Source organism: Acipenser ruthenus, unplaced genomic scaffold (genome assembly GCF_902713425.1).
Source record: "Acipenser ruthenus unplaced genomic scaffold, fAciRut3.2 maternal haplotype, whole genome shotgun sequence".
Classification (NCBI taxonomy): Eukaryota; Metazoa; Chordata; class Actinopteri; order Acipenseriformes; family Acipenseridae; genus Acipenser; species Acipenser ruthenus.
The window spans coordinates 20,001-42,500 of record NW_026708506.1 but is presented as its reverse complement, the minus strand read 5'-3'; the positions used below and the strand labels follow the sequence as shown (position 1 = coordinate 42,500).

General features: G+C 48.1%; 3 protein-coding genes and 1 long non-coding RNA gene across 4 annotated transcripts; 1 reads left to right on the top strand and 3 right to left on the bottom strand.

Annotated features, from left to right (window-relative positions):
* Positions 1-1,260: 1,260 nt before the first annotated feature.
* On the bottom strand, positions 1,261-6,676 carry LOC117398696 (ubiquitin thioesterase OTUB1). Its single transcript, XM_033997748.2, has 7 exons — positions 6,514-6,676; positions 5,488-5,549; positions 3,335-3,433; positions 3,076-3,194; positions 2,881-2,965; positions 2,226-2,420; positions 1,261-1,681 (listed from the first exon to the last, which is right to left on the bottom strand). Exons 1-7 carry the CDS (start codon positions 6,584-6,586, stop codon positions 1,484-1,486), a joined length of 831 nt encoding a protein of 276 aa, XP_033853639.1. The 5' UTR covers positions 6,587-6,676; the 3' UTR covers positions 1,261-1,483.
* A 1,119-nt stretch (positions 6,677-7,795) lies between these two features.
* Positions 7,796-10,077, bottom strand: LOC117398688 (cytochrome c oxidase subunit 8A, mitochondrial). The gene is made up of 2 exons (XM_033997740.3): positions 9,873-10,077; positions 7,796-8,111 (listed from the first exon to the last, which is right to left on the bottom strand). The coding sequence occupies exons 1-2, from the start codon at positions 9,990-9,992 to the stop codon at positions 8,016-8,018; spliced, it is 216 nt and encodes a 71-aa protein (XP_033853631.2). The 5' UTR covers positions 9,993-10,077; the 3' UTR covers positions 7,796-8,015.
* An 8-nt stretch (positions 10,078-10,085) lies between these two features.
* LOC117970847 (citrate synthase-lysine N-methyltransferase CSKMT, mitochondrial-like) lies at positions 10,086-17,851 on the top strand. Its single transcript, XM_059021230.1, has 2 exons — positions 10,086-10,430; positions 14,218-17,851. The coding sequence occupies exons 1-2, from the start codon at positions 10,337-10,339 to the stop codon at positions 14,883-14,885; spliced, it is 762 nt and encodes a 253-aa protein (XP_058877213.1). The 5' UTR covers positions 10,086-10,336; the 3' UTR covers positions 14,886-17,851.
* On the bottom strand, positions 14,686-18,377 carry LOC131733784 (uncharacterized). Its single transcript, XR_009326496.1, has 3 exons — positions 18,272-18,377; positions 17,618-17,748; positions 14,686-14,822 (listed from the first exon to the last, which is right to left on the bottom strand). It is a non-coding gene; the product is annotated as an uncharacterized LOC131733784 (long non-coding RNA).
* Positions 18,378-22,500: the final 4,123 nt, after the last annotated feature.

Genomic DNA, 22,500 nt, shown 5'->3' with positions numbered 1-22,500 from the left:
CAGTTTTATTCACAGCACACTCCACACGCTGTCTTACAGCATGAAAAAAAGACCTGCCTGCATCGCAGACACGCTGGCACCTTTATATGTGAGACACGCATTACAGAAGAAACTGCAGTACCTCAGTCACTTGATGGATTGATTACCCAGCTGTTAGCCCATACTGATAGTAAATTGTACAAGCCCAATCTTATACTGTACAAGGGCCTTTCTCAATTCAGCGCTCTCAGTATTGCATTGTGTTTTTTTTATGAGTAAGACAGATAAGGAAATAAAGAGTGAGCTGGTGTGTCTTCATGATCTTTTATAAAACAACTGATTTCTGCTTTGTAAAATAAAATCTTTTAGATCAGGATAAATGCTTACATGTGCCCATTTGAAATTAAAATCAATTTCCTGAAACTGTATTATTATTATTATTATTATTATTATTATTATTATTATTATTATTAATATTATTATTATTATTATTATTATTATTAATATTAATAATGGAAAGTGCTCTTGCTTGGCCTCGTGTGGTCGATTGGCAGCGCAGTGCCAGCGTGGTAAAGCACAGGGACTTCCTTGCCTATAACCGCGGTGAAGACGGTTCGTTCTATCGGAGTTTGTTACACATGAGCACTGGTGCAATGAGCCAGATCCTCCGTTAAAAACCTTCTCAAGGGCAGAAGGGTTAAATGCGTTCTCTACACCAGCACTTCCCAGCCCCGGGGACTCCCTGCTGTGTCTCCTGGTTTTCATTCAGCCTATCAGTTCTCAATGAAGGGTCTGGTTCCACAATCCCCACTTCATACTGTACCAGCTCACCTGTACTCGCTACTTCTGCACTTGCAATGGGGTGCGGAGCTCCGAAGACTACCGTCTCAAGTTCATTGTAACTGTCCTAAGCAGTGTGACTATGGCGCCCCCTTGAGGCCAAAGAGCTTTATGCATATTGAATCCACAGCTAAAGTGAAACGAGTTCTGGTTGTTACGAAGCAGCATTCCTGTTCTTTTTGGCCAGGTGCAGATTTGTGTAAGATTCATCACAGAGTGGAGGGCACGATCACTCCCTCGTGTGATATTTAAAAATACTTATTCCAAAACATGAAAGAAAATGACATTAAAATGCAGAAACCCAGACTGAGAGAACAAGCTTGCAATGACTGATTCCTCATCCCTCTTTCCTGCTCTCCCCCTCATCCACCATCCCTGCTCTTTCCCCTCCTCTCCCTCTCCCTCCCCTGCAGACAGGACTGAAAGCACAGAGCAGGCGTGTAAGATGAAACCCCCTTTAATAAAACATGAAAGGTAGTGTAACAAAGCAGAGAGAGAGAGAGAGAGAGACTTCTTACAATTTACAAACACACAACTCTGTACAATGCTACGAGATTTTTTTTTTTTCTTTTTTTTTTGTACACAGATTTATAATATTTTTTTTTTTATTGAATTATTTACTTGAATCCGTTACTGTGGGTCTGTTTTGTGCACAGCGCTGCTGTTATTTATAGAGAATGTCGTAGTGTCCCGGTCTGTACAATAAATAAACACGTGGCTCGCTGCCCTCGGGGAAGACGTGGTGATTGACCGAGCTGCCCTCCCCCCGGTCCATATACTCCACCAGGATGGACACGTTGAGGGCCTGGGCCAGGGCAATGATGTGGATGTGATCGCTCTCCTTTGACATGGGCTCCACCTCCTGCAGCGCGCGAGAGACAGAGAGAGAGAACAATCCCATTTCAACTGCATTGATATACCACAGGATCTCAAAGCACTTCACACACCAGTTAAAACAGAGAGATGTCGTTGAGAGAGAGAGAGAGAGAGAGAGAGAGAGAGAGAGAGAGAGAGAGAGAGAGAGAGAGAGAGAGACAGAGAGACAGAGAGAGAGAACAATCCCATTTCAACTGCACTGATATACCACAGGATCTCAAAGCACTTCACACACCAGTTAAAACAGAGAGATGTCGTTGAGAGAGAGAGAGAGAGAGAGAGAGAGAGAGAGAGAGAGAGAGAGAGAGAGAGAGAGACAGAGAGAGAGAACAATCCCATTTCAACTGCACTGATATACCACAGGATCTCAAAGCACTTCACACACCAGTTAAAACAGAGAGATGTCGTTGAGAGAGAGAGAGAGAGACAGAGAGAGAGAGAGAGAGAGAGAGAGAGAGACAGAGAGAGAGAGACAGAGAGAGAGAGACAGAGAGAGACAGAGAGAGAGAGAGAGAGAGAGAGCCCCTCACCTGCTGGCAGAACTCTTTGACGGAGCGGCCCCCCTCGATGAAGTGCTCGAAGAAGCCCCCCTCCCTCTGCAGGTAGCCCGAGGTGAGCAGCCGCAGGTACACCACCAGGTAGTCAGAGGTGCTCTGCTCATTGAAGCCATTGAGGAGGTCAGTGACGGAGCCCTGCTTCTCAACCAGCTCTATCAGGTCCATGAACTGAGGAAGAGAAGCACAGCCTCACTGAGAAGAGAGGAGTGAGGGATGGGAGAGGAGGAGAGGGAGTGAGGGATGGGAGAGGAGGAGGAGGAGAGGGAGTGAGGGATGGGAGAGGAGAGGGAGTGAGGGATGGGAGAGGAGGAGAGGGAGTGAGGGATGGGAGAGGAGGAGGAGGAGAGGGAGTGAGGGATGGGAGAGGAGGAGGAGGAGAGGGAGTGAGGGATGGGAGAGGAGGAGAGGGAGTGAGGGATGGGAGAGGAGGAGGAGGAGAGGGAGTGAGGGATGGGAGAGGAGGAGAGGGAGTGAGGGATGGGAGAGGAGGAGGAGGAGAGGGAGTGAGGGATGGGAGAGGAGGAGGAGAGGGAGTGAGGGATGGGAGAGAGCCCAGGACAGGAACACAGAGTGTGTGCATTTCTCACTGTGTCACTGCATGCACACAAAAGCAGACAGAAGGACTGACCGTGTTGTGAAAGTCTTCGATTGTGAACTCTGTGAAGCCCTGAGTTACCAGGTCCACTTTACTCTGCGCGGCTACAGCTTTGAACCTGCAGGGACAGCAGAGGGGTCATTTAAAATACATGGAGAAATCAATGAAGAACACATGATAGGATTGCTCCATGTTTCACACACACACACTCCTCCGCGTGACTCTCACCTCTGCAGCTCTTTGCTGTCCTCCAGCAGAGCCTCGAGGTGAGAGAAGCCGAAGGCCCGATAGAAGCAGTTTCCATCCGGCCGGGTCTTCCGGATGCACGAGTATTTTTTGTGCAAGTCCTACGGGAACCGTCCAGAAAACAAAACAACGACATCAGAACCCCCTGCGATCAGTTCCAGGGGTGGCTGCAATGACTCAGGCAAGATAAATAAATGAGGATCAGCCTGGCTTCCCTGCCAGGGCGCCGTGCCTCACTCACCTTGATTTTCTGCTGGTATACGAGATCCTCCTGAGCGTATTCCCTCTTCAGCACCGAGAGGTCCTGCCTTTCCGACACCAGCGGGTTACTGGTCGCGATCTGCAGAGAAAACGAGCCAGGAACCAGGAATGAGGACGGCCAGCCGGAGCACGCAGCTTCACCCGAGGGTTATAAACCATAGTCAGCACTATCAAACCCTGCACCCTGAGAGCTCGCATCGGGGCTCCACTGGGGATCAAACTGTTCTGCCTGCACCCCGAGAGCTCGCATCGGGGCTCCGCTGGGGATCAAACTGTTCTGCCTGCACCCCGAGAGCTCGCATCGGGGCTCCGCTGGGGATCAAACTGTTCTGCCTGCACCCCGAGAGCTCGCATCGGGGCTCCGCTGGGGATCAAACTGTTCTGCCTGCACCCCGAGAGCTCGCATCGGGGCTCTGCTGGGGATCAAACTGTTCTGCCTGCACCCAGAGAGCTCGCATCGGGGCTCCGCTGGGGATCAAACTGTTCTGCCTGCACCCCGAGAGCTCGCATCGGGGCTCTGCTGGGGATCAAACTGTTCTGCCTGCACCCCGAGAGCTCGCATCGGGGCTCCGCTGGGGATCAAACTGTTCTGCATGCACCCCGAGAGCTCGCATCGGGGCTCTGCTGGGGATCAAACTGTTCTGCCTGCACCCCGAGAGCTCGCATCGGGGCTCCGCTGGGGATCAAACTGTTCTGCCTGCACCCCGAGAGCTCGCATCGGGGCTCCGCTGGGGATCAAACTGTTCTGCCTGCACCCCGAGAGCTCGCATCGGGGCTCTGCTGGGGATCAAACTGTTCTGCCTGCACCCCGAGAGCTCGCATCGGGGCTCCGCTGGGGATCAAACTGTTCTGCCTGCACCCTGAGAGCTCGCATCGGGGCTCCGCTGGGGATCAAACTGTTCTGCCTGCACCCCGAGAGCTCGCATCGGGGCTCCGCTGGGGATCAAACTGTTCTGCCTGCACCCTGAGAGCTCGCATCGGGGCTCCGCTGGGGATCAAACTGTTCTGCCTGCACCCCGAGAGCTCGCATCGGGGCTCCGCTGGGGATCAAACTGTTCTGCCTGCACCCCGAGAGCTCGCATCGGGGCTCCGCTGGGGATCAAACTGTTCTGCCTGCACCCCGAGAGCTCGCATCGAGTTTCCCTTGAAGGGGATATACTGAGCGACTCACATTAACAGAAGGCTGAAGAACGGTATGAATCACGTGTGCACGGAAAGTATCAAAATTGACCAGACTAAGAAATAAGCATTGAATCAAAGCAGACATCACGAGGAGTCAAGGGTCTAACGCGCTAAAGAATCTGAGCAGGTGAATGTCGACACGAAGCTTCGTCACAAGCGGTTCTGACAGCCCTGCTATAGCGCTCTGTACCAGCACCTCCTGCTGGCTGCTATAGCGCTCTGTACCAGCACCTCCTGCTGGCTGCTATAGCGCTCTGTACCAGCACCTCCTGCTGGCTGCTATAGCGCTCTGTACCAGCACCTCCTGCTGGCTGCTATAGCGCTCTGTACCAGCACCTCCTGCTGGCTGCTATAGCGCTCTGTACCAGCACCTCCTGCTGGCTGCTATAGCGCTCTGTACCAGAACCTCCTGCTGGCTGCTATAGCGCTCTGTACCAGCACCTCCTGCTGGCTGCTATAGCGCTCTGCACCAGCACCTCCTGCTGGCTGCTATAGCGCTCTGTACCAGCACCTCCTGCTGGCTGCTATAGCGCTCTGTACCAGCACCTCCTGCTGGCTGCTATAGCGCTCTGTACCAGCACCTCCTGCTGGCTGCTATAGCGCTCTGTACCAGCACCTCCTGCTGGCTGCTATAGCGCTCTGTACCAGCACCTCCTGCTGGCTGCTATAGCGCTCTGTACCAGCACCTCCTGCTGGCTGCTATAGCGCTCTGTACCAGAACCTCCTGCTGGCTGCTATAGCGCTCTGTACCAGCACCTCCTGCTGGCTGCTATAGCGCTCTGCACCAGCACCTCCTGCTGGCTGCTATACTCTGTACCAGCACCTCCTGCTGGCTGCTATAGCGCTCTGTACCAGCACCTCCTGCTGGCTGCTATAGCGCTCTGTACCAGCACCTCCTGCTGGCTGCTATAGCGCTCTGTACCAGCGCAGGCTGCGTGAGCCTGGCCTCACCTCCTGCTGGATGCGGTCTTGCTGTGCCATGATAGCCTCATCGTGTGCCAGGCAGTTCCCACCTGCAGGAAACACAATGCAATCTGTGTCAGAAAGAGACCGAAACAAGAGCGAAATACAATCACACACACACACATGCGATTTACCATGGCACTCTGACATTGTAAATGAACCAGTCACTGGAAATGATTTGTCAGCACTGCAGCACTTCCTGTCTGGTGTATAGACTTTGTTTAATAATCTTCGTTTCTGTGATGCAGAAGTCACGTGGTGTCTCTTACTTTAACATATTGCCCAGTCTGAGCAGCACAGCACCGCTTATAATAAGAGAATTGTATTAATAATAATGCTGGCGCTTTTTAAATCATTCATTTATATGATATTCAAATGCTCCAGATTCCATGTATTTTTTCAATAAGCACTACTGACACAGTTTAAATATGGAAACAATTCTGCCAGAGATTTCGGTTTTATTATTGGGCAGTCAATAATATTCTCAGATTTCTGTACATTCTAATGATTACACAAGAAACGAGACTAAACTAAATCACACTGAAGACAAATATACTGCCCTGGTACTCTGTGTCGACAATAACTGAACTGCGATCTTCACTGAGATTTACAGCAAGTACGATCATTTCAGTATTTCTGCATCGACGCTCTGCTGTCTGTGCGCAAATAAATCCGACCTGGGCTGGAGCACGATCGCTATGAAATGATTTGTATTGAACGTGTCTTTAAAGTGAATGAACAGCCGCTGGTCGGCGGCACGGTGTGGCAGCTCCGCGTATGATCCTCCTGTGTAATCTCCGCGCAGTTTCTCTCTGCTGCTGCTGGTCTCTTTGTGTTGTTGTGTACATCCTTACATGGCCTCCCTTTCATAGTCCCCCCTCCCCGCTCCCGTGTTACCCGTTAACGGCGCCTTTCCCCGGTCGAGCCCTGCATACCTGTCCGGTGAAGCCGCTCCCCCTGCACTCCCCGGTCCCTCGACCCCCCAGGAGGCCTCCCCCCCAGTGTTTCCAGTACCTGAACGTAGTTTTTCTGGTCGTTTCTCATCTTCCATCTCCCTCTGCGCTGGTTCCTGCTTCTCCTCCGCCATCTTCCTCTCCGGGTCCTGCTCCAGCAGCAGCAGCAAGTACTTCCGGGTTACGATACCTAGCAACGCTCTCTTTATAATCACGGTCAGGCAGTTGAGTGTTGTTATTTATTTAATTTAGAAATGATAATTCTTTAAATCTGTTTCTGCAACTCTCGCGGTTTAGAGTAACCCAATTATTATTCTCGCTGGCGCATATTTATGAACCGGTGTATTGTTAGAAAGTGGTACTTCGTCACAATGTGATTTGCGTACCAAAACCTGACCCTTGTATGTTAGAAAGTGGTAAGCTGTGAGATTTTGGTACAGGTGCAATCAATTACGATGTGATGTGTTTTCCTGTTGTCAAATACAGGTACATTTACCATTAATTATACATTTTTTTGCAAGCCTTTAATTACACTTTTTTTTTGCAAGCTTAAACTGGAAACAATCAGTTTCTCTCTCAAAAAAAAAAAAAAAAAAATCACGATGAACAAGACAAAATGAGAAATCCATCACAAAGCTAATGTACCAGACCCAATGTGATGCATATGAGAAATATTCACATATTAGTTCCTTAATGATGTAAGAATATGGTAAATTCAACTAAAAGAAGATGAGAAAGACCGGAACCAGCACAACGTTCCAGATCTGAAGGGGCACCTGTGTGCTTTCTTATTGAAGGTGTTTCAGCACGTGGCCTGCGTACCACTTCTCATCTGTGTATCTGAAGATAACACGACACCCCTAACAGGGTCTGTGGAGAACGCGCGCTTGTGTAAATACATCGCTGTCAGACACACTCAAAACGCCGGTTTGTAGTGCGGTCCAATCAAACACACATAAGCTGGCTCTGCCAGCGGTTTAGCGTTTGCTGCAGAACAGGCTGCTGTATTCTTTACACAGGACTTTTCATTTGTTGTGTTTGAGACATCTGAAGTGAAAAGTCAAACAGTGTCTCCAAAGCAGCACACTGTTCATCTTCTATACAAAACATGACATTTAAAATATATATCAATTACATCGGAGTCTTCATGGTGAACGTCTAACGTCCGGGTGATTGATGTCAGCACCCTTAAATGAATGTAAATAAGAAATCCAGTGTTGCCACGGTGATGTTTGCATGAGAACGTTCACATACGGAATTCTTCTTTTAAAAACGCATTAACCAATCAGGAAGCACCTGCAGATAAAAATTAAAAAACAGAACAAACAACTGAACTCAAGACAGAGGTTTAAATAACGTTTATTGGACAGACAGGCCAACACAAGGCTCCAGTCTGTTAACAGTAAACCACATGACGCGTGTGTGCGTTCAGTCAGGGCGAGCTCTCTTTGAAGACAGCGGGAGGGATTTAGATGCAGGTAACAGGAATGGTCCGCAGGTTCGGAGGTTGGGGGTGTGGTGTGGTCCGGTAGAGGGGAGCCTGGTTCCGGTCCTGGTTCCGGCTCAGTCCCTCTTCTTGTAGTTCTCCAGGTTGGCCAGCACCCAGCCAGCAGGACCCAGCAGCGCCACGGTGAATACCATGAATCCGATGGCCGTCTCCTGGGAAAAAGAGAAGCAGCAATGAGATTCCAGCTCCGGGAACAGGGAGCAACGAGAGGAAAACTCATCCAGCCAGCGGAGCAGAAACTCACACCAGCCCTGCTGCTGCTGCTGCTGCTGCTGCACCCAGTCCTGGGGTTCAGAGCTCCCCTCAATGAAGTCTAGTATTATTATTATTAATATTGAAATGATCAGGAGCCAGGAGTTTGAGCAGGGTTACAAACTCACACTAGCCCTGCTGCTGCTGCTGCTGCACCCAGTCCTGGGGTTCAGAGCTCCCCTCAATGAAGTCTAGTATTATTATTATTAATATTGAAATGATCAGGAGCCAGGAGTTTGAGCAGGGTTACAAACTCACACTAGCCCTGCTGCTGCTGCTGCACCCAGTCCTGGGGTTCAGAGCTCCCCTCAATGAAGTCTAGTATTATTATTATTATTATTGAAATGATCAGGAGCCAGGAGTTTGAGCAGGGTTAGAAACTCACACTAGCCCTGCTGCTGCTGCTGCACCCAGTCCTGGGGTTCAGAGCTCCCCTCAATGAAGTCTAGTATTATTATTATTAATATTGAAATGATCAGGAGCCAGGAGTTTGAGCAGGGTTACAAACTCACACTAGCCCTGCTGCTGCTGCTGCTGCTGCACCCAGTCCTGGGGTTCAGAGCTCCCCTCAATGAAGTCTAGTATTATTATTATTATTATTATTATTATTATTATTATTATTATTGAAATGATCAGGAGCCAGGAGTTTGAGCAGAGTTACAAACTCACACTAGCCCTGCTGCTGCTGCTGCTGCACCCAGTCCTGGGGTTCAGAGCTCCCCTCAATGAAGTCTAGTATTATTATTATTAATATTGAAATGATCAGGAGCCAGGAGTTTGAGCAGGGTTACAAACTCACACTAGCCCTGCTGCTGCTGCTGCTGCACCCAGTCCTGGGGTTCAGAGCTCCCCTCAATGAAGTCTAGTATTATTATTATTAATATTGAAATGATCAGGAGCCAGGAGTTTGAGCAGGGTTACAAACTCACACTAGCCCTGCTGCTGCTGCTGCTGCTGCTGCACCCAGTCCTGGGGTTCAGAGCTCCTCTCAATGAAGTCTAGTATTATTATTATTAATATTGAAATAATCAGGAGCCAGGAGTTTGAGCAGGGTTACAAACTCACACTAGCCCTGCTGCTGCTGCTGCACCCAGTCCTGGGGTTCAGAGCCCCCCTCAATGAAGTCTAGTATTATTATTATTAATATTGAAATGATCAGGAGCCAGGAGTTTGAGCAGGGTTACAAACTCACACTAGCCCTGCTGCTGCTGCTGCTGCACCCAGTCCTGGGGTTCAGAGCTCCCCTCAATGAAGTCTAGTATTATTATTATTAATATTGAAATGATCAGGAGGCAGGGTTACACAGACACCAATAAGTATAACAGTACTGGGCTATTTTATAATTCATAGCGTTGTTTTTGTTTTTTAAATATCAATTGAATTAGGCAGCAGACAGCACGTTAACATTGCCAGCGACCTCCAAGCACGCCATGACCTTTATTACACAACAGCATTGAAACTCAAGCGCATCCGGCTTCTACAGACTGCCTCCCGCACTTACTGCTGATGAAAACGTGTCGTCTTTATCTTTGCCGTGTAACTATAACATGTCATTCATTATCCAGCAGTACTTCAAACGCGCCCTCGCTGCTTCCTCGACCCCCAGTGAATCCCTCACGCCGCGCTACAGCTCCCGGGCAGGCCGGAGCTCGGATACTCACCGCGGTCCCGATGTTCTCCTTGGCCGGCTTGGCGTACAGGTTAGCCCGCTGGACAATGCCGTGGCCCCTCATTAACTGGGCAGAGCGGGCGGACAGGATTCCTCTTAGTAGAGCCGACATGATCAGACCGTATCAGAGGCGACTTTCTCTGTGATGAGCGGAGCGACTGACTGAGACAGGAAATAAGAGCGCCGGGGCAGTGACGCAATACAGAGCGGGGTGTGCTGGGAGTTGCAGTCCAGTAATCGAGAGAGCGAGGCAAATATATTTATGAGATGTATATGCTCAAATATATTTTAAATCTAACCTTTAAAGTATAAATCTGTTGCGATTTTTTATTTGAATTCATGTTCTTTCAAGGCAGTTAAACAATCCCTTCGTTTCCGAGCTCCGGAGTTATCCGAGCAGACCCGAGCAGACCCGAGCCGCAGTGACCTTGTTCGGCGTGTGACGGTGTCTCCAGCATGGCTGCCTTACTACCGAGCAGATTAACGCGGTTTAGAGCTGCAAGTCGCCTTTGTTTTCCTCACCTCTGCAGACATCACTCCAGCCTCACTCGTAAGTGTTTTGTGTCTCTAATTGTATATGTGTGTGAATTGAATATTTCACTATGAGCTGCTGTGGAAGCCGGTGACTCCAGGACTTGACGCGGCTGCTGCGCTGTCCGGCTCCGCGGTACTCGTCGTGCCCAGCTTAGTATTACCTCCAGAAACGAGCTCGACCTCCAGACATGCACAAGGAAGAAATACTACTTGTGTCCGATCTGGAAAGGATTGCATTCGTGTCGTCGCTGTTGTTTTAATCACAGCCAGTCCTATGATAGGAGTGTCTGCAGTGTTTCAATCACAGTGTCAGTCCTATTCTAGAAGTGTCTGAACTGCAGACCCCCTCGTGCGGTTCAGTGTGGCGCTTACTCTTACTTGCACTGTATTGTAAAGAAGCATGCCTTGTTATTATTATTATTATTATTATTATTATTATTATTTATTTCTTAGCAGACGCCCTTATCCAGGGCGACTTACAAATGTTACAAGATATCACATTATACATTATTTCACATTATACAGATATCATATTATTTTACATACAATTCCCCATTTATACAGTTGGGTTTTTACTGGAGCAATCTAGGTAAAGTACCTTGCTCAAGGGTACAACAGCAGTGTCCCCCACTGGGGATTGAACCCACAACCCTCCGGTCAAGAGTCCAGAGCCCTAACCACTACTCCACACTGCTGCCCAGGCCAGTTTATTTTTTTTATTTTTGTGTGAGCCCTTCACTGCTGCTCCCCAGACCAGCTGATGCACTCTTCAGATGCACAGCCTCCCTTCACTGCTGCTTCTCTCTCTCTGCTCCCCAGATCAGCTGATTCACTCTTCAGATGCACAGTCTCCCTTCACTGCTGCTTCTCTCTCTCTGCTCCCCAGATCAGCTGATTCACTCTTCAGATGCACAGTCTCCCTTCACTGCTGCTTCTCTCTCTCTGCTCCCCAGATCAGCTGATTCACTCTTCAGATGCACAGCCTCCCTTCACTGCTGCTTCTCTCTCTCTGCTCCCCAGATCAGCTGATTCACTCTTCAGATGCACAGCCTCCCTTCACTGCTGCTTCTCTCTCTCTGCTCCCCAGACCAGCTGATTCACTCTTCAGATGCACAGCCTCCCTTCACTGCTGCTTCTCTCTCTCTGCTCCCCAGACCAGCTGATTCACTCTTCAGATGCACAGCCTCCCTTCACTGCTGCTCCTCTCTCTCTTCTCCCCAGATCAGCTGATTCACTCTTCAGATGCACAGCCTCCCTTCACTGCTGCTCCTCTCTCTCTGCTCCCCAGATCAGCTGATTCACTCTTCAGATGCACAGCCTCCCTTCACTGCTGCTTCTCTCTCTGTCTGTGCTCCCCAGATCAGCTGATTTACTCTTCAGATGCACAGCCTCCCTTCACTGCTGCTTCTCTCTCTCTGCTCCCCAGATGAGCTGATTCACTCTTCAGATGCACAGCCTCCCTTCACTGCTGCTTCTCTCTCTCTGCTCCCCAGACCAGCTGATTCACTCTTCAGATGCACAGCCTCCCTTCACTGCTGCTTCTCTCTCTCTGCTCCCCAGACCAGCTGATTCACTCTTCAGATGCACAGCCTCCCTTCACTGCTGCTCCTCTCTCTCTTCTCCCCAGATCAGCTGATTCACTCTTCAGATGCACAGCCTCCCTTCACTGCTGCTCCTCTCTCTCTGCTCCCCAGATCAGCTGATGCACTCTTCAGATGCACAGCCTCCCTTCACTGCTGCTTCTCTCTCTGTCTGTGCTCCCCAGATCAGCTGATTCACTCTTCAGATGCACAGCCTCCCTTCACTGCTGCTTCTCTCTCTCTCTGCTCCCCAGATCAGCTGATGCACTCTTCAGATGCACAGCCTCCCTTCACTGCTGCTTCTCTCTCTCTGCTCCCCAGATGAGCTGATTCACTCTTCAGATGCACAGCCTCCCTTCACTGCTGCTCCTCTCTCTCTGCTCCCCAGATCAGCTGATGCACTCTTCAGATGCACAGCCTCCCTTCACTGCTGCTTCTCTCTCTCTGCTCCCCAGATCAGCTGATTCACTCTTCAGATGCACAGCCTCCCTTCACTGCTGCTTCTCTCTCTCTGCTCCCCAGATCAGCTGATTCACTCTTCAGATGCACAGCCTCCCTTCACTGCTGCTTCTCTCTCTCTGCTCCCCAGATCAGCTGATTCACTCTTCAGATGCACAGCCTCCCTTCACTGCTGCTTCTCTCTCTCTGCTCCCCAGATCAGCTGATTCACTCTTCAGATGCACAGCCTCCCTTCACTGCTGCTTCTCTCTCTCTGCTCCCCAGATCAGCTGATTCACTCTTCAGATGCACAGCCTCCCTTCACTGCTGCTTCTCTCTCTCTGCTCCCCAGATCAGCTGATGCACTCTTCAGATGCACAGCCTCCCTTCACTGCTGCTTCTCTCTCTGTGCTCCCCAGACCAGCTGATTCACTCTTCAGATGCACAGCCTCCCTTCACTGCTGCTTCTCTCTCTCTGTGCTCCCCAGATCAGCTGATGCACTCTTCAGATGCACAGCCTCCCTTCACTGCTGCTTCTCTCTCTCTGTGCTCCCCAGATGAGCTGATTCACTCTTCAGATGCACAGCCTCCCTTCACTGCTGCTTCTCTCTCTCTGTGCTCCCCAGATGAGCTGATTCACTCTTCAGATGCACAGCCTCCCTTCACTGCTGCTTCTCTCTCTCTGCTCCCCAGATGAGCTGATTCACTCTTCAGATGCACAGCCTCCCTTCACTGCTGCTTCTCTCTCTCTCTCTGCTCCCCAGATCAGCTGATTCACTCTTCAGATGCACAGCCTCCCTTCACTGCTGCTTCTCTCTCTCTGCTCCCCAGATCAGCTGATGCACTCTTCAGATGCACAGCCTCCCTTCACTGCTGCTTCTCTCTCTCTGCTCCCCAGATCAGCTGATGCACTCTTCAGATGCACAGCCTCCCTTCACTGCTGCTTCTCTCTCTCTCTGCTCCCCAGATGAGCTGATTCACTCTTCAGATGCACAGCCTCCCTTCACTGCTGCTTCTCTCTCTCTCTGCTCCCCAGATCAGCTGATTCACTCTTCAGATGCACAGCCTCCCTTCACTGCTGCTTCTCTCTCTCTGCTCCCCAGATCAGCTGATTCACTCTTCAGATGCACAGCCTCCCTTCACTGCTGCTTCTCTCTCTCTGCTCCCCAGATCAGCTGATTCACTCTTCAGATGCACAGCCTCCCTTCACTGCTGCTTCTCTCTCTCTGCTCCCCAGATCAGCTGATGCACTCTTCAGATGCACAGCCTCCCTTCACTGCTGCTTCTCTCTCTCTCTGCTCCCCAGATGAGCTGATTCACTCTTCAGATGCACAGCCTCCCTTCACTGCTGCTTCTCTCTCTGTGCTCCCCAGATCAGCTGATTCACTCTTCAGATGCACAGCCTCCCTTCACTGCTGCTCCTCTCTCTCTGCTCCCCAGATCAGCTGATTCACTCTTCAGATGCACAGCCTCCCTTCACTGCTGCTCCTCTCTCTCTGCTCCCCAGATCAGCTGATGCACTCTTCAGATGCACAGCCTCCCTTCACTGCTGCTTCTCTCTCTCTCTGCTCCCCAGATGAGCTGATTCACTCTTCAGATGCACAGCCTCCCTTCACTGCTGCTTCTCTCTCTCTCTGTGCTCCCCAGATCAGCTGATTCACTCTTCAGATGCACAGCCTCCCTTCACTGCTGCTTCTCTCTCTCTCTGTGCTCCCCAGATCAGCTGATTCACTCTTCAGATGCACAGCCTCCCTTCACTGCTGCTTCTCTCTCTCTGCTCCCCAGATGAGCTGATTCACAACATGGATAAGAAGGAGACCTGGGACCGCTTCTACACAGAGAACCGATCCCAATCCTTCCGGCACTTCGACTGGTTCTTCAGCTACCGGGCCGTGTCTGGGTTCCTGCTGCCCTTCCTGAGTGCTGGAGGTTCCGGGGATGCTTCTAGACTCGTCCAGGTTCTAGACCTGGGCTGCGGAACGTCAGATATCGGGCTGGGTCTGTTTCGAGACTCCCCGGTGCCGGTGCAGGTTCACTGTGCGGACATCTCTCCCGTCGCCATAGCGACCATGCAGAGACAGGTGTCGGAATGCCGGCTGGAGCCGCGGAATTCCCGGTCGGAGCTGCGTTTCCTGGAGCTCGACTGCTCTGACCTCTCCGGGTTTGATTCCCACTCTGTGGACCTGGTTCTGGATAAAGGCACGACGGACGCTCTGCTGCGGTCCCGGGACGGAGGCGAGAGGGCTTCCCGAATGCTGTGCGAGGCTCTCCAGGTGCTGCGGCGCTCAGGCTCCTTCCTACAGTTTTCCGATGAGGATCCAGACGCTCGCATTCCCTGGCTGGAGAGCGAGAGCGGCGGGGCGGGGCGGGCGAGTGTGAGTGTGCAGGGCCTGGGCACACACAGAGGGGTGTGTTACTACAGCTACATCCTCACACACAGAGGGGTGTGTTAGCTACATCCTCACACACAGAGGGGTGTGTTAGCTACATCCTCACACACAGAGGGGTGTGTTACTACAGCTACATCCTCACACACAGAGGGGTGTGTTACTACAGCTACATCCTCACACACAGAGGGGTGTGTTACTACAGCTACATCCTCACACACAGAGGGGTGTGTTACTACAGCTACATCCTCACACACAGAGGGGTGTGTTAGCTACATCCTCACACACAGAGGGGTGTGTTAGCTACATCCTCACACACAGAGGGGTGTGTTACTACAGCTACATCCTCACACACAGAGGGGTGTGTTAGCTACATCCTCACACACAGAGGGGTGTGTTACTACAGCTACATCCTCACACACAGAGGGGTGTGTTATCTACATCCTCACACACAGAGGGGTGTGTTACTACAGCTACATCCTCACACACAGAGGGGTGTGTTAGCTACATCCTCACACACAGAGGGGTGTGTTAGCTACATCCTCACACACAGAGGGGTGTGTTACTACAGCTACATCCTCACACACAGAGGGGTGTGTTAGCTACATCCTCACACACAGAGGGGTGTGTTAGCTACATCCTCACACACAGAGGGGTGTGTTACTACAGCTACATCCTCACACACAGAGGGGTGTGTTAGCTACATCCTCACACACAGAGGGGTGTGTTAGCTACATCCTCACACACAGAGGGGTGTGTTAGCTACATCCTCACACACAGAGGGGTGTGTTAGCTACATCCTCACACACAGAGGGGTGTGTTACTACAGCTACATCCTCACACACAGAGGGGTGTGTTACTACAGCTACATCCTCACACACAGAGGGGTGTGTTAGCTACATCCTCACACACAGAGGGGTGTGTTAGCTACATCCTCACACACAGAGGGGTGTGTTACTACAGCTACATCCTCACACACAGAGGGGTGTGTTACTACAGCTACATCCTCACACACAGAGGGGTGTGTTAGCTACATCCTCACACACAGAGGGGTGTGTTAGCTACATCCTCACACACAGAGGGGTGTGTTAGCTACATCCTCACACACAGAGGGGTGTGTTACTACAGCTACATCCTCACACACAGAGGGGTGTGTTAGCTACATCCTCACACACAGAGGGGTGTGTTACTACAGCTACATCCTCACACACAGAGGGGTGTGTTAGCTACATCCTCACACACAGAGGGGTGTGTTACTACAGCTACATCCTCACACACAGAGGGGTGTGTTAGCTACATCCTCACACACAGAGGGGTGTGTTACTACAGCTACATCCTCACACACAGGGGTGTGTTAGCTACATCCTCACACACAGAGGGGTGTGTTATCTACATCCTCACACACAGAGGGGTGTGTTACTACAGCTACATCCTCACACACAGAGGGGTGTGTTACTACAGCTACATCCTCACACACAGAGGGGTGTGTTACTACAGCTACATCCTCACACACAGAGGGGTGTGTTACTACAGCTACATCCTCACACACAGAGGGGTGTGTTACTACAGCTACATCCTCACACACAGAGGGGTGTGTTACTACAGCTACATCCTCACACACAGAGGGGTGTGTTACTACAGCTACATCCTCACACACAGAGGGGTGTGTTAGCTACATCCTCACACACAGAGGGGTGTGTTACTACAGCTACATCCTCACACACAGAGGGGTGTGTTACTACAGCTACATCCTCACACACAGAGGGGTGTGTTACTACAGCTACATCCTCACACACAGAGGGGTGTGTTACTACAGCTACATCCTCACACACAGAGGGGTGTGTTACTACAGCTACATCCTCACACACAGAGGGGTGTGTTACTACAGCTACATCCTCACACACAGAGGGGTGTGTTAGCTACATCCTCACACACAGAGGGGTGTGTTACTACAGCTACATCCTCACACACAGAGGGGTGTGTTACTACAGCTACATCCTCACACACAGAGGGGTGTGTTACTACAGCTACATCCTCACACACAGAGGGGTGTGTTACTACAGCTACATCCTCACACACAGAGGGGTGTGTTAGCTACATCCTCACACACAGAGGGGTGTGTTAGCTACATCCTCACACACAGAGGGGTGTGTTACTACAGCTACATCCTCACACACAGAGGGGTGTGTTAGCTACATCCTCACACACAGAGGGGTGTGTTACTACAGCTACATCCTCACACACAGAGGGGTGTGTTAGCTACATCCTCACACACAGAGGGGTGTGTTACTACAGCTACATCCTCACACACAGAGGGGTGTGTTACAATTCTGATTAAAACATCTCCCACGTTTGTGTTTTTAATTTAAAATGTATTTTTAATGCTTTATGTTTAATTTTTTTAAAGGTGAAAGTGAGCTGCATTGTTCAAAGATGTTTTTGTTTTCTGTGGTCAGAGTAGTCTGTAGAGAGACTGCGTTTCAGGCCGCTGCAGGGCGCACCATTGCCTCAAACTAGGTCTCCCGCAGCTGAGGCTCCTTAGAGGAGGCAAGGGAGGCAGAGCCTCCTCAAGTTTTCATTTTTTTTTATAGTATTATAATATAATTTTCAGTAAAATACAATTATTGGCAAAAATGTAAGGAAAAAAGTATTTTAAACTAAACTCTTGATTCAACTAAAATCAGTGAGGGTTTTACATGAGAATATTTATGTGGTAACGAGAGTGAATTCTTGGGTATTGGGCTCTGAAGTGCTAATAGGATATTTATAGAGATCCCCGGACTGTCGCAGTTCTGTACCTTCATTGAACCGTCCCAGCTCCTGTGCTTCTCAGTGAGAGACACAAGAAACCTGCTCGCTGTACACTGTAGCTGGTCCAGTCATTTCTGATGAGATTTCGCTTCGATTGACCTGTTTAGAGTGTTGTAGCCTGTAAAGAACAGCAGATTATTTAAATTATTCCATGAATCACAAACATTCCAGACACTTGCTGAGTATATTTTATGCAATTAAAAAAAAAAAAAAAAAAAAAACTGGACGAATATTTGATTCTCAGACATTCAGTGCTTGAAATGGTGTGGAACATGGTCAGTATAGAGGGGGAAGATGATAAGTGTAGTGTAACACTTCGGTCAAGAGTCCAGAGCCCTAACCACTACTCCACACTGCTGATTTCAATGTCTTGATTTCAATGCAGTTAATTAATGCAGAAGTTGTTCTTCCCTGCAACTTGTAAGGATTAATGCTGCCTCTTTCAACTTGGGGTGCATGCTATGTATTTTTTGGGGGACACTTGTGGGACAGGTAAAGTTGTATATAATGTCCAGGCTACAGCAGGCAGGCTGTGCCACACTGACCCGGGGTGAGGCGAGGCGTGAGAGAAGGGGTGAGGCGAGGGGTGAGATGAGGGGTGATCTGTGATGTTCTGTTCTGTGCTGTGCTGTTCAGCCTACCTGCCAGCGCCTTGCCTTTGTAGAGGAGTCCCTGTTGATTGACAGTTATGTTGAACCTGTCAGAGACCAGACTCCAGACTGTGGAGACCTTCTCATCCTCACAGACCTGTCAAGAGACAAGAACACACAGACACACAGTGAGGGGATGAGCATTAAACACTGAAACTACATCTTCATCCTCACCGGACAGGCGAGAGACAAGAACACACACACACACACACACACACACACACACACACACACACACACACACACACACACACACACACACACACACACACACACACACACACACACACACAGTATCAGAGCAATCTAGCGAGGGGACGGTCGAGTATTGTCAAGAGCAAAAACACACTTTTATAAAAACTGCTGCTTTTGTATTATTATGGTCTGTATGTGTGGCATGCTATAGAAATGTATTGTGGTTTGTTCTTTTTTTGTGCTATGTACTGTACAGTGCTTTGTGAAACGCTTGTACAAAAATCGCTATATAAATGCAATAAATAAATAAATACACTGTGTGCTTCACATTGTCACAGACCAGTATTATGAACTTGCTCTTGGTGTACAGCCATAATATTGTGTGAGAATTATTTCTCAGTCTCACAGATGAACCGACATTTAATACAAGTGCAGAAAAAATGTGTCAATTTAAACACAACAGCAACACTGAGGTGAAGATACAAGCCCAACACATTTCTCTTAGAGGTAGTCGAGCAAAGCAAGAGGCGAGGACGGACACATCTGCTGGAAACGCATGGATTTTAATTTGTTTCCAGGTTTATTTCAACACACAGCCCTACATGCGTGAGACACTCTAGCCTGCATGTATTCCCCTCACGTGTGCAGGAGTGACGGCAGGCGCAAGAACGCTGTGTGTTGTGTGTGGAGAGAGTTCGGCTGCGTTCACGACACGCAGACTTCCGTCATTCTGCGCAGAATCTGCACAGAATCGGAGCAAGTAGCCAATGAATTTTCAGAATCTTTGCAGAATCTGCGCAGACTTAACAAAGTCTGCCTCTCGTGAACGCACCCCCTGTATTCTTAAATCGTGGGTCACGTGATTACGAGGCACACACTGACAAACCCCACACATTGTGTGTTTTCAGTTTATATCTTGTTAAAACAGAAAATTATATTAATTAAAACAATAAACTCCACACAAATACATAAACAACACAGTGAATTCTAATCAGAAATTACAGTTTAAGTGCCCACCATGGATCCCAAAATGATGGATACAGATTGGCCAACAATCAATGCTGCAGGGAACAAGAACAAAAATATAATAAACAGCGACGTCACTCCTTCACAACTCGTGTGCAGCGAACACCCAACAATAAAAAGAAATTAACACACACCCGGGGATATTAAAACCATGAAGAGGCAACAACCTCGTGTGTGCACAATAAAGCATTAGCGGGGGCAATCAGATCAATCATCCATAGCAAAAAACAACACAGCAACATTAATTTGCGGTCCATTGTCGGACTGGGTCCGACATTGCAATTATTCCTCACGCAATAAACGGGTGTTTAGTCGTTTTTTTCCGGAAAAAGCCGAGAAAACCATTCAATTGCCGAGTGGGAGCGACAGGAGCCGAGACAAGTCGAAAAAAAAAAAAAAGGCGTATCTCATGAATAGGCATACATGGTATCAGGTATCAGATAACGGGGCGTTCATAGTAAACAAGCTGGCTAAGTGCGTCAGCGCACAGAGATTATCATGGACATTTGTAGAGCTTTTTTCAGATGTTATAGTAATAAAATAATAACTTGGATCGCATTATTGAGGAGTTTGGTGATAAAACGAGTGATCCGGAGATGATCGATCGGTATGTACGACTATTATTATTATTATTATTATTATTATTATTATTATTATTATTATTATTGTTATTATTATTGTTTATTTCTTACATAGGTAAACGCTATAGCAAACGAAAGGGTGGGGCAGGGCCATTTAAACCCGTTTGACTGTGAAAAAAAATACTTTTAAACAGCGCGTCTAAAATTAACTGCGCGTGTGAAAACCCGACGTGCCTGTTGCGCACTTAATAAATGGACTGCAAAGGGTAAAAACAAACACAGAAAACGGAGGCTGGCGCGCTTTCGATTATGACAAACAAAAAGGATGAGATGAAGCCGTACAGCCAAAAAACAAGCCCCTTAAACAGGTATAAATAACAATACGGTTTTATTTTACCTGACGAGAATCCTCCTATTGCGATGTGAAACTCCAGGCAAGCATGGGGGCGGACATTCTGTGAAGCGCGCATGCTGACGTAGGCTTTGTTATGACCGTGAACGCGCCTGATAGAAGTCTGTGGGGACCCTGGTTTCACTGCTCATGCTGTGCCCTGTAGCTCAATATGCAGGGGTTATTTTTTATATAAAAAAGCCGTTTTGTGGCTTTCCAAAGACGTATCATGCGTCTGGATCGGATGTTCGTAGACAAAATGATAATTGTTTACATTTGGTCAAATACAAGATTGCATGCAGTTTCCGAACATCTCCCCCTGGTGGTTAATTGCGGTGTTTACGCCAGAATAATTCAATGGGTTTCTCCATATCCCGTATATTTTCATATTACCCATAATTCAATTTGTGACACTTAACTGGAAAGGTACATATATTTAAATTATATATATATTTTTTAATAATTAAAATTGTATAAAACATTGACCATATATTATCCACAAACGCCGTTTTGGTAACAATATAATATTTGAACTTATTTTAATATATAAATTAATGAGTAGTAACCCTAAATTGAATTATACTTAGTTATACGAATTATAAATAGCTATTGGAATGATGTAATTAGCATATATCCCAATTATCCTGAATTGTAAAATTACTGATTTGTGAGGAATAAATAAAAAGTTATGTGTAATATATAGATATAGATATATATTTTTTATTTTAAAGAATTAAATTGTATAAAACATTAACCATATAATCCTCAATGACCACTTTGGTGACAATATAATATTTTTTATCATTTTAAGATAGAAATATACTATAATAAAAGCAAACCACAAATAGGCTTTGGACTAATTATATGAGTTATAAATAACAATTGAACTCTTTATATATTATATAGCAAGAGCTGTGTGGCTTGAGCTAGTGATTGTGCCTGGTATGAGTGAAGTGGCTGAGATGAACGTGTGTGAGTAAATAAAGTGTGAGAAAGAGAAGGCTGGTTGTTGGAGAGAGAGAGAGAGATGGGAGCCCCCCAGGAAAGGAAAGGGGGGGGTGGTGGAGAGATGGGAGGAACAGAGAGGGACAATGGGGAGGGGCGTGGAGGATGAAGAGAGGCAAAGACGAGCCACGCGCGTCAAAAAGGTCAGCGCTGCGCGCTGACCTTTTTGACGCGCGTGGCTCGTCTTTGCCTCTCTTCATCCTCCGCGCCCCTCCCCATTGGACATAGACCACCCCCCCGACCACTGCCTCTTGACCCATGACCATTCACTTGTGAGCCCTTCAACCTTTTAGGATATACATTTTATTTTCTTTTATATATTTTAACCCTTTAGACCCCTGAATAATTAAAGAACCCTTTTGGAGATTCCTTGAAATTTTGGCAAAAAACAGATTTCACTTGACTTATTGAAATAACTGTCTTGGAAATTCTATTGCAAAGAAGAGAGACTGTGGATTCTTAAACAGCAAGCTTTATTAAGATTTGCAAACCTGGAGCCTGTCACAACACTCAGTGCAGAGTCAGTTTGAGAACAAGCCCACATAACACTGCCAAACTTGTGACAGTTAGGCATGTAGCAACTTGAGCAAAACTCTTGCATACAGAGGAGACACAGACCATATTTTTAGTAGAACAGACAGTCAAAAGGGTGGCTCAAAATTATCTTCATGACTCATAACTTCTACTTTTGCAATTGGTTGCCACATTGTAACGGTTTGAAACTAAAAGCTTCAGCCAACAGCGAATAAAACCAAAAAAAAACGAGGGTCCTCAATTAACAAATTTAATGCCACACACACCAGTAAACTACACACAGGTGAATTGCAAATGATTTAAAACAAGCCCACAAATAGTAGAGGGTAAAACAACAAACAATTTTAAAGTGAGGCAAGGAAATAAAGATATGAAATAGCCAATTACTAATATAGTTAAAAAAAAACTTATAAATGCATAAATTATATATAACAAAAATTATCACACACATAGCACTCATGCAAAACAATGTCTCGAACAAATCAAGT

Excerpts from the sequence above, each read along its gene's own strand:
- LOC117398696 (XM_033997748.2), bottom strand. The coding sequence starts at position 6,586 with ATGGCGGAGGAGAAGCAGGAACCAGCGCAGAGGGAGATGGAAGATGAG. Across the intron at positions 5,550-6,513 it reads ACCAGAAAAACTACGTTCAG|GTGGGAACTGCCTGGCACAC; the intron begins GTACTGGAAACA and ends TGTTTCCTGCAG. Across the intron at positions 2,421-2,880 it reads TCGAAGACTTTCACAACACG|TTCATGGACCTGATAGAGCT; the intron begins GTCAGTCCTTCT and ends TCTCTTCCTCAG.
- LOC117398688 (XM_033997740.3), bottom strand. The coding sequence starts at position 9,992 with ATGTCGGCTCTACTAAGAGGAATCCTGTCCGCCCGCTCTGCCCAGTTA. Across the intron at positions 8,112-9,872 it reads AGGAGAACATCGGGACCGCG|GAGACGGCCATCGGATTCAT; the intron begins GTGAGTATCCGA and ends TCTTTTTCCCAG.
- LOC117970847 (XM_059021230.1), top strand. The coding sequence starts at position 10,337 with ATGGCTGCCTTACTACCGAGCAGATTAACGCGGTTTAGAGCTGCAAGT. Across the intron at positions 10,431-14,217 it reads ACATCACTCCAGCCTCACTC|ATGAGCTGATTCACAACATG; the intron begins GTAAGTGTTTTG and ends TCTGCTCCCCAG.